The sequence below is a fragment of the Nansenia antarctica genome (genome assembly GCF_963989245.1).
Source record: "Nansenia antarctica genome assembly, chromosome: 9".
In the NCBI taxonomy this organism is placed as follows: Eukaryota; Metazoa; Chordata; class Actinopteri; order Argentiniformes; family Microstomatidae; genus Nansenia; species Nansenia antarctica.
Window position 1 is genome coordinate 15432415 of NC_137679.1, and position 11609 is coordinate 15444023.

At 47.2% G+C, this 11609-nt stretch overlaps 1 protein-coding gene across 1 annotated transcript in view; it reads right to left on the reverse strand.

The window, feature by feature from the left end:
- mbtps1 (membrane-bound transcription factor peptidase, site 1) overlaps positions 1-10941 on the reverse strand; it is a 27324-nt gene extending 16383 nt beyond the window's left edge. Inside the window, exons 1-11 of the mRNA XM_080539348.1 lie at positions 10500-10941; positions 7673-7951; positions 7218-7469; positions 6935-7045; positions 5416-5525; positions 2997-3113; positions 2716-2783; positions 2420-2522; positions 2175-2326; positions 1435-1596; positions 1156-1300 (exon numbers count right to left, since the gene is read on the reverse strand). Coding sequence (XP_080395474.1) covers positions 1156-1300; positions 1435-1596; positions 2175-2326; positions 2420-2522; positions 2716-2783; positions 2997-3113; positions 5416-5525; positions 6935-7045; positions 7218-7469; positions 7673-7951; positions 10500-10698 — 1698 coding nt within the window. The 5' untranslated portion in view covers positions 10699-10941. The remainder of the gene's footprint in view (positions 1-1155; positions 1301-1434; positions 1597-2174; positions 2327-2419; positions 2523-2715; positions 2784-2996; positions 3114-5415; positions 5526-6934; positions 7046-7217; positions 7470-7672; positions 7952-10499) is intronic.
- Between the last annotated feature and the right edge of the window lie 668 nt (positions 10942-11609).

Below are 11609 nucleotides of genomic sequence, written 5' to 3' on the forward strand. Positions count from 1 at the left end.
TCTCCAGTGTGCCTGCAGAGAGAGGATTCTCTCTGCAGAACCGAATTAAAACTGCGGACCGAAGTCGCCTTGGGGAGGGCAAGGTCACACGGCTAATGCGCATTGCAAGTTGCGGAGAGACACTTTGCACCTTTGATTTCAAGTCCGCAGCTGCACGCTTCAATGCTGCCAAAAAGCGACGTAGGCCTAATAAGTAGCTGAATTATATGAGCAGCCATTGTTATTTTCAGAGTTTTTACTCTAGGCTATTTTATTTAAGGCTATCCCCTATCTATCTGAGAAAAGGCATAGGCGATAGGCCTAGGCTGTAACATAGAACGGAAATTAGCCTATACATACGCATTGCAAGTTAATTTAAAGCCTATTTATTTTCAAAGAGTTTTATTCTATTTTATTTTATCTGATAAAAGGCATATGAACGGAAATTAGGCTAGCCGTGTCACGCCAGAAGCCTACATGCTTGCACTGTTACTGTTCAATAAAATGTTATACATCTAGACATTGTGGTATTTCTTTATATACGTATCCCAGACTGCCTATCAATTGTTTCTCAATAAACAGTTATGTTCTTCCCATTGTCATACTCCCGAGCTAAACGAAATGCCTTCCCAACCAGCGAGACTTATAGAAATGACGTTGTTTTATTGATTTAAAAAAAAGGGTAAAACTGGAAAGAGAAAATAGAAAACTCACATTAATCCCAAACAATTTAACAAACTTCAGTTAACGTAATGTGGAGTCCGTTCATTGATCGATGCTGTCTGTTCAGTTCCCAGTGAGGCGCCCATTCAGCGCTGGACCCGTTCAGCGCTGGATTTGACGCATGGCATAGCGCGCATGCGTCAAATCATGTTATATTATTATATATTATATAGCTCGCATCTAATCGTATCGGATGAGAAATAGACATTAAATGGCATATATAGGCCGCTACACAACAGTAATCACCGCGACAAACAGCTATATTAGATTTGGGGGAAAAAAATATGATTTAGATTTTTTTTTTTTATTATTATATTTTAATATGATGACCGGAATATATCACGTTTGTCCGGTAAATCGAATTCTTCCCGGACACGATGTCCGACGGCAAATTTTTCTAACGGAAACCCTGGTGTATATATATATATATATATATATATTGTGTGTGTGTACCTTGTCCAGCACGCGTCCGGTCACAGCCATGCCGTTGAGGATGGTAACGTTGACGATGGTCGGCATGGCGCCGTAGTAGAGAGGCTGGGAGCAGTACGGCCACATGTAGGGACACTCTGTCAAGTCTATGTAGCTGGGGCTGAGACTAACACACACACACACACAATAAGTATAAGGGAGTTTCAAACTTGAAACACACACACACACTCACACCCAGTACAAACACACACACACACATACCCAGTCCACACACACACACACACACACACACACACACACCTGGCCTGGGGTGTGTAGTGAGACAGGATGTGGTAGGCTCTGATCAGGTCCAGTTTGCCGTGTCCTTGTTCAAACATGTTGACGCCCGGTAGTCGCCGTGCCGACGCCATCAACGCCTGCTTCATACTGGCGGGGTTCACCAGCTCCCTGTTAGCCACCGTGCTGCACACACACACATACACACGCGGTTAATACCTACACACACACAGACACGGTTAACACTAGAACAGCCGTGTTATACTATAAGAGCCGCCTCGGGGCTGACCTCTTAACAATGGAAAGCTGCTACTTATACACAACGACCATTAGTTGGTGCATCTTGTAAATTAGCCTGCCTCCTACACAGAAAAACTACAAAATAGCTTATCCTGATAATGTAAGGATACTGGGAGGCAGGGCCGCGTTAACCTATTGGGCAACCTGGGCCGCAGCCCAGGGCCTCGGCCACTAGGGGGCCCGGAACAGCAGACTAACTTACATTTGAATAATAAAGTTTTATTGTATTTTTTTTGTATTTTGACAGGTGTAGTACCTTACCTAGCCAGCAGGGTGTTGTACCTTACCTGGCCAGCAGAGTGTTGTACCTTAGCTGGCCAGCAGGGTGACAGGTGTAGTACCTTACCTGGCCAGCAGGGTGTAGTACCTTACCTGGCCAGCAGGGTGACAGGTGTAGTACCTTACCTGGCCAGCAGGGTGTTGTACCTTAGCTGGCCAGCAGGGTGACAGGTGTAGTACCGTACCTGGCCAGCAGGGTGACAGCCCCGGCCACCACAGGTGAGGCCACGCTGGTTCCAGACAGGGAGCGGCAGCCCTCCTTCATGCCGGAGCCTCGCACCCCCGAGCCGTACGTCACAATGTCAGGCTTCACACGGCCGTACCCCCCTGGGAGCTCCTGGAGGGGGGGGGGGACAGACAGGGTTAGGGGTGTGAGTGTGGGGAGGGGGGTGTGTGTGTGTGTGTAGGGGTGTGTGAGCGTGTGCGTTACCCAAGTGGTCATCCCTCTGGAGGAGAAGCGTGCAATGTTGTCCTCGAAGTCGATCCCTCCGACCCCGATCACGTCCATCTGGTCCGCAGGGTTGTTTAAGGTCCTGACACACACACACACACACACACCTAGTTATCTTCTGATGTGACTTAGTGTGTTATCGTGTGATGTGCTGGCAGTTAGCGTGTCACCCATACAGAGGCTAGCGTACAGAGGGTTAGCGTACAGGGGGTTAGCGTACAGAGGGTTAGCGTACAGAGGGTTAGCGTACAGAGGGTTAGGGTTAACCGACTCACCCGTACAGAGGACCATCATTCCCGATGGCAGACACCATGATCACTCTGTTAGCTGTCAGCTCCCAGACCTGACACACACACACACACACACACACACACACACACACACACACACACACACACACACTATGACCCAGGGTGAAGTAATTCAAGACATTACAGAAAATGTGTTGTGCCTACTCGCAGATGACTTTGATGTCTGTCTGTCTGTCTCTCTCTCTCCTTTTAGAGAGAGTGCTGGTGTGTGTGTGTGTGTGTGTGTGTGTGTGTGTGTGTGTGACCTTGTCAACAAAGGGGTGGTCCATGAAGTCCGGTCCTCCGATGCTGAGGTTCAGCACGTGGATCTTCTTCAGGATGGCGTAGTTGAACGCATCCAGGAACCACGACGTGTAGGAGACCTATACACACACACACACACACACAGCAAGTTTATTTGTATAGTACATTTCATACAACAGGGGCAATTCAAAGTGCTTTACATACAGCAATAACATAATGAATAAGATAATAAAAATTAATAAAAAAGACATGGATGGAAGTGTTAGTGTTTAATCACTTTAATAATGCAAAACATTAAAACATTTTGCTAGATTTAAATATTTTTTGAGTTTGGGCCTGATTGATTTCTTCAGGGAGTTTGTTCCAGGAGCATGCAGCAGTGACTGAAAGTTGCTGCACCGTGTTTTGTTTTCACTCTTGGAATGATTAGCTGATTAGTCTCAGCTGACCTTAGGGGCCTTGCTGGAATATAGGGTGGGAGGAGATCTGATATGTATTTTGGTCCAAGACCATTTTGGGATTTGTATGCAATTAGGAGTACTTTGAATGTACCGTATTTTCCGGACTATAAGTCGCACCCGAGTATAAGTCGCAGCAGGCCAAAAATGGGTCATGAAGAGGAAAAAACCACATATAAGTCGCACTGGACTATAAGTCGCATGGTTCAAGGGAACGGGCTTGGCGGAATCAGCGGGGAAAGAAGACCCTGTTGAGCTTGACTCTAGTCTGGCACTGTGAAGAGACATGAGAGGATTTGTAAGCCCAGGAAGGACATAATTCACGTTAAAACTTCTTCTGAAAGGTTAGAAATACTTAAATTATCGAGTGTAAAGCCAGGGCTAGCTAGCGCGTTGCTAACGAAGGTTAGCAAAATGGCGTCGCGGGAGCAAGCAAACAGGATGGAACAGCCTCTGAAAGGTAATAAATGACTTTAATATCGTGTATAACGTTCATAATAGCGTGTATAACGTTCATAATATAGTGCTTAATGTCCACATTGTCGAGTGTAACGACTATTTATCGTGTATAAGGCCATGACAAAGATAGCTTGGTGAAAAACGGAAGTAGTTAGGATGAAGGGCGGCCTACAAACAATGCAACATTGAACAGCCTCTGAAAGGTAATAAATGACTTTAATATCGTGTATAACGTTCATAATATCGTGTATAAGGTCCATAATATCATGTTTAATGTCCACATTGTCGTGTGTAATGTCCACATTGTCGAGTATAATGGCTATTCTATCGCGTATGTGGCGCTAGCGGAAGTAGCAAAATAGCCTCGCGGGGGTAACTTAGCAACATAGAACAGTCTCTGGAAGGAATAAATGACTTTAATATCGTTTATAACGTCCATAACATTGTGTATAAGGTCCATAACATCATGTTTAATGTCCACATTGTCGTGTTTAATGTCCACATTGTCAAGTATAATGGCTATTCTATCGTGTATGAGGCGCTAGCGGAAGTTTCTCCTTGGTTCATGTCAGTCAGAGATTACCGTATGTCAGTTCATGTCAGTCAGAGATTATGAATTATTGATATATAAGTCGCACCTGACTATAAGTCGCAGGACCAGCCAAAGTATGAAAAAAACCGCGACTTATAGTCCGGAAAATACGGTAATTATCTGAGACACTGGTAGCCTGTGTAGAGATCTCAGGTTTGGTGTAATGTGTTCAAACTTCTTCGTTTTTGTTAGGACCCTAGCAGCGGAGTTTTGGATGAGCTGCAATTTACGAACGGCTCCTTTAGATAGGCCTGTTAGTAGACCATTACAATAATCAAGTCTACTCGAAACAAATGCATGGATGAGGTTTTCAAGGTCTTATTTGGACATTATTATGTTTTTCAGGTGATAGTAGGCTGATTTAGTTACTGAGTTTGTGTGGCTGTTGAAGTTTAGATCGGTTTCTGACCTGATTTTTGTGTTTGAAGAGAGAGATTCAAGTTTTGCACTGACTTTCTTTTGTCAGGTGCACCGAATACAATTATCTCTGTTTTGCACAGCTAACGGCCAGCTTGTGCAAAGCTTTACATCTGTGGTTTGAGGAATGAAAATCTAGCGCTCCCAGAGCACAGTGCTCTGAGTTTGACCTAACGGGGCTCTGAGTGCTCTGAATGTCAGAAGGGTTATTAGGGTTAGGGTTAGGGTGAGGGCTCCGGTGCTCTCAGAGTGTATTTACAAGAAGCAATGTTGTCATTTTCTTTGTGACATGAAGCCACGCTTTGGACCGTTTCTTCCTAGACTCTAGATGCCATGACTCCTTGTTGCAAGTTTCAGAGTTTTACGTCGTCATGATGCACAATGCGCAAATGTCCTCTGAACATTGAGCAGAACATGCCGGTATCAATAACCTCGGAGGGATACGATTCAGATGTGTGTGTGTGTGTGTACCTGATTATTAGTGTGTGTGTGTACCTGGTTGTTAGTGAACACTCTGAAGATGTGCAGTTCAGAGTCGGGGGCGAAGCCTTGACACTCCCTCATGCTGGCGATGACCCCTGCCACGAAGGTCCCATGACCTAGCCCTGCACACAGACACACACACACACACACTTTATATGGGTTCGCAGTAAAGTTTTATATCAAATAACCATAATATAACAAAACAACAAGGTCATACAGGTAGTCGTGGACATAGGAAAACACGCGCGCACACTAGGGCTGCAACTAACGATTATTTTGATCATCGATTAATCTGCCGATTATTTTTGGGGTTAATCGATTAATCGGATACCAAAAAAACGGGGGAAAAAGATTTCTTTTGCAAATCTTATTTTATGTTTTATAAATCAGCCAGGCCTATACATATGTGCAAAAGGAATAAGTAAAAATAAAAAATAATATAAATAAAAAAGGCTTTGCTACATCAAATAGGTTTAACAACAGGCCATGGACTATGGCGGAAGATTGTTTCAATAAAGTAGTTGAACTCTAGCTCAATACATGCATTGTTTTAGGTAATAACTTTGCTTAATGTAAAGGCCAGTAAGCCAAAGTGCAATATAGGCTACAGACAAGACACTAATGTTTTTATATAACAGATATGCTCCAAAACAATGCAATGTGTCCTCTCACTCCATACAATAGGCTAGGCTACAGTCAGTGCCTCACTCTAACTCACGGGTAGCTTGGTAGGCTACCACTAGCTAGCCTTTAGCTTATCACCTCTGCTCTACCACTGACGTTAGCCAGCTAGCTAAATACACTTGTCATGCAATATTGAATTCATGAATGCGAGCAAACACTCACTGGCTATCGCATTACATTACAGTGTGAGCTGACGCTTCGCCAGAACTCACACTAACGCATTTGCATGGAGAGCAGGAGACCATGGAAGGGCTGATCCCAGCAGGACTTGTATAATAAAACAATAGGAAGTTAGCTGTAACCCTCCTCTATAGAAACATAGTTAGTGCTCTGGTTCTCAGCACAGCTACGCAGACTACAGCTGGACGAGCAGCGTAGTGACAGTCAGCTAGCGGCAGCAGCGAGCTAACCCTGCTAGCTAACTCACTAGCATGTCCTGACAGCAGACAGCTTCACTCTCAAGGCTTTTGAGTAGCATGATTTAAATGTAGCCGCCGCGCCGGTGTAGGTACCGGATTTTTCCACTTTTCCGGTTCCGGTCATAGGTTCTGCCCTTTCCGGCCATAGGTAGCGCTATGATTCGCTATGATTCGCGATGCCTACACCGGCCGCAAGACAGCGTGGCGTGCGTCAACAGGAAGTAGGTTTGTTATGGAAACAAAACCCGAAAGAAAAAAGAAAAAAAAAAACGACGAATCGATAATGGCATTCGTCGCCAACGAATTTCATTATCGATTTTTATCGATTTCATCGATTCGTTGTTGCAGCCCGAGCGCACACACACACACACACACACACACACACACACACACACACACACACACACCAGCCAATCAGAAAGCCTCACCGTCGTCCAGGGTCTTCTCATTGGTCCAGTTGGTCCTCTCCTTCACGTTCTTGAAGTGAGGATGTTTCTCACTGAGGCCCGTGTCAAACACCGCCACCCTCACCCCTGCACCTGCACACACACACGGTAAATGGACTGTCTTATATAGCGCCTTATTCCAAAGCGCTTTACAATGGCCTCTCATTCACCCATTCACACTCACATTCACACACCAATGGTGGCAAGCTACCATGCAAGGCGCCGGCCCACTCATTGGGAGAAATTTGTGTGTGTGTGTGTGTACCAGTGTGGCCCATGGCCCAGAGGACGTCAGCCTGGAGGATGTGTGCTACGTGTCTGGGTATGGCCCTGAGCAGCCTCCTGGAGGAGTGGCGGCCGGTGGCGTGCCAGAACCCGGAGGTCAGGGATAGGCTGGTGCGCCGGAGGGGGCGGGACGTCTGCCACGACGGCCACTTCTGCGTCCAGCGGGTGGCGTTGCTGCCTCTGCAGGGGGCGGAGCCAGCGGTGTTGCAGGGGGAGGGACTGGGGGGCGGGGCTGGGGAAGGGGGGGCGGAGTTATTACATCATCAACACTGTGGATAGGAAATAACATTCCTGGTGACAACTACTGAGGGTCAGAGGTCATTTCTCAGATGAGGAGAGGCAGGCAGGCAGGCAGACAGAGAGGCAGGCAGACAGACAGAGAGGCAGGCAGACAGACAGAGAGGCAGGCAGACAGACAGACAGACAGGGACTTACAGGGTGTGTACTTGAGCGTGCGGAACACCTGGCGCTGTGGCGTGACTCTCTTGATGTATGGGTGATCCTCCAGGTGGAGGAGTCTGCCCCTGGTGGCCGCGCGCAGCCACACCACCTCAAAGTCACTGGGGAAGCCGCTGGCCGCGTTGTCCCTGGGGACCACCCTCCACTCCCCCTCCTCCCCCTCTCCCCCCTCCTCCTCCTCCTTCTGGAGGGCGCTGGAGATGAACTGGCTACGAGCCTTTGCCGTGAAGTAACCCGTAAACACTACGATGTACTCTACAGGGAGAGAGAGAGGGAGAAAGAGAGAGAGTGAGACCTTACATGAGGTATCCTCCTCCGCCTCCTAACCTGGGTAGGACTTTCGGGCACTGCCCTAAACTGGTTTAGATCCTACCTATAAATAACCTAAAAATAACAGAATTGCCTACCACAACTATGCGGATGACACTCAAATCTACATAGCCCTCTCACGACTATAGTCCCATCGACAATCTCTGTAATTGCATTGAACAAATAAACGCCTGGATGACACAAAACTTCCTCCAACTAAACAAGGACAAAACATAGATAGGCTAATTGTTTTCGGTGCACCTGACAAAAGATCGAAAGTCAGTGCAAAACGTAATTCTCTCTTCAGGGTTCGACATTAAAGGCTGCCTGATTGCCCGGAGAAAGTAAAAGATTCGCCGGGTTTGTTTGCGCAACAGCGACAACGCTGTTGGATCCTGCAGTGTTTCCTCTATATGCATTTATTGGTGGCGGGCCGCCACGAATGAATTTCCTCCGCCACTAATGAATTTCCTCCGCCACTAATTGATTGTCCACAAAAAACAAAACAAAAATCCACCTCTGAACATTTTAGCTGATTATAATATCCTAGATCAGCGCTATAATGGATGTTGACTAAAAGTACACCTAAATCCACGCCCATCTCTAACCGCTGATCCAAAATCAGATTAATGACATTAAACATTCAGTTGACGACGTGACACAAGGGCTACTCCTGATTGGTCTAAATGTGAACCATCTAAAAGATACAAAAAGCTGATCTAGCTAGCTAGGTGCACAAATAAGATATCACGTTAAATAACTTCGAAAAATTAAACGAAAACAGCGACAGATGGATGGATTTTTCAAGAAAAAAGATGTCCCAGACACTTCAAACATTGCTGAAGCTAGCAGTGGCTATGAGCGATCCGAAACTGCATGGCTGGCAGGAGCAAAGGTGGATCAGCTAACAACGTTTATGGCGGGGTACCACCACCACCAGCTACAACTACAGCGGGAGAACAAGCAGCAGCTACTGTGCGCTGTGGTATGTACACCAACATTACTTTCGTTTGTTACTTTTATTTGGACTTTGGATTTTAAGACCACTTTAATTCATGAAAAGGTCCAGAGTTTCTTGTTGCAAACGGAGGAAGGACAAACAACAGGTGCGTTGAAACCAACACCCAATCATGCCAGGACGATGGCTCATTTGATAATTTTGACAGACAGGATAGACATGATCAGTGGTGTAGTCTAGTTTTTTCTAGAGGGTATACTGTGATTTTTCCCTCCCAGCCTCATATCGTTCATTTCGGAACGGCATAAAAATCTGCGCGCCTGTCTAACGTTATATATATATATATAACATTACATGTTATAAGGCTGATCTGTGCATGATAGTGCTGCATTTTGACATATTTCATGTCGCATCTCCCCCATGTTGATGGTATATGACGCTATAGTCAGTCCCAATGGTCCAACATTCATGTGCTTCGTAACACAGACGGGGTGAATTATATGAATGAAAGTGAAAGTTCTGTCACAAAACGCCGTTACGTATCCTCGCACATTTTAAGTGGGTATATGGAAATCCTTGGCCTTTCCTAGTGGGTATACGGCGTAGTCCTGCGTATCACGTAGACTACACCACTGGACATGATAGACATGATAGCCATCACATCTAGTTGAAAAACTGTCGCAAGTTGAAGAACTCGCGCAAGTTGAAGAACTCGCGCAAGTTGGAAACTTTCGCCAAGTTGGACATACTTTTCCTGTTGTGTTTGAGACGGAGCCAGGCTGCTCGTTTGGAAGGACATTGGATCCGTGAGTAACGTAAACCTTCAGAGCTGATGGATGGAAACCGGTATCACAAGTTTATATTCTGTATATTCTTTTTTTTTTTTTTGCCATCCTCCCTCTAGTTTTGGTTGAAATCAGGTCGTTGTTTTGAGCGCGCGTGCATGCGGAAAAAAATCACAGCGCGCGGACAGGGCTCTCCGCCACTAATGTAAAAAATCCTGGAGGAAACACTGATCCTGGATCTGTGTATCAGTGTGCAGGAACAAGAACGGACGGCGCAGGCGCCAGACCAGACAAACCTGGCACATTTTTTACTTGCCCCAGGCAATCGGGCAACCGTTAATGCCAAAGCCTGCTCTTCAAACTAAAAAACAGATCTCACACACTGCATCAGCCAGAATAGCAGTCGAGTACTATGCAGTATCAAACGTGTCATTTTACACTGCGATCTCACACACCGTATAATAGCAGCTAAACACAGACGCAGTACCTGCAATCTCACATGCCCTATCAGGAAGAGGAGTCTTATTATATTGTTCAATGTTTATCTACTTATTTTCTATAAATATGTATCTATTCTTGTCATTATTTATTTTTATTTTCTTACTATCCCCCCTTTTCTGTATTTTGTATTGCTGTATGTAAAGCACTTTGAATTGCCCCTGTTGTATGAAATGTGCTATACAAATAAACTAGCCTTTTTATTTATATTAAACAAGCCCCCCCCTATATCACCCCCTCCAGGCCATCTTACCATGTGCCACCACCTTGGTGGAGAACTCCAGTTTGACTGTGACATCAGAGCAGTTAGAGTTCTGCTGAGGCCCGGGGGAGGGGCCTGGGGGGGAAGGGGAGGGGCCTGCCACTGCGCTGCACAGCAGCAGAGTCGCCACTAGGGGGAGCCAAGCCACAGACCCCAGGCTCCGGCCCTCCCTGCCGTCGTCTCCACGCATCAGACTAACAGTCTGTATCTCTCTGGTCCTCCTCGCTGCCAGGTGGCGCACTCTCTGTCTCTCTCTCTCTCTCTCTCTCTCTCTCTCTCTCTCTCTCTCTCTCTCTCTCTCTCTCTCACACACACACACACACACACACACACACACACACACACACAGGCAGGGCTTCAGTACAGGTCAGGTCCGGGGGGACGGAGCTTGTTTCATTTCTTCCTGCGTTTCCTCTCCATGTTTGTAGTCCGGCGTTTGTAGTCCATCAGTCCTGCAGCCACTCTGGCACGGCGGCCATGTTGGATTACACAGGAGGCCCAGGGAGGGGAGGGTGGAGGTGAGGGGAGGGGGAGGGTGGAGGTGAGGGGGAGGCTGGAGGTGAGGGGAGGGTGGAGGTGAGGGGAGGGTGGAGGGTGGAGGTGAGGGAAAGGGTGGAGGGGAGGTGGGAGAGGGTGGAGGGGAGGCGGCGAGGGTGGAGGGGAGGATGGAGGGGAGGGGAGGTGGGAGAGGGAGGGTGGAGGGTGAAGGGAAAGGAGGGTGGAGGGGAGGGTGGAGGGGAGGGGGTGGAGGGGAGGGGGTGGAGGGGAGGGTGGAGAGGGTGCGAGGGAGGGTGGAGGGGAGGGCAGAGGGGATGGAGAGGAGGGGAGGCGGGAGAGGGTGCGGGGGAGGGTGGAGAGGTGTCAGTCCTGACTGAACTCTGTCATTGGTGTGTCTGACTGGAGGCTAGGCCACGCCCTCTCAGCCTGGTTCCTCCGAAGGTGTCTTGCTCCAGGCGTTCTCCTGGCTCTGCTGATGGCACAACTTTGTGTCCAAATTAGTTTTTGTAAAAAGCGTTGGATGTGATGAATGTCAGCCTGGGGAAGAGATGGAGAAGGTTAGAGGTTGTGTCAGACCAAATGAACCAAATTCAAATTAACCAA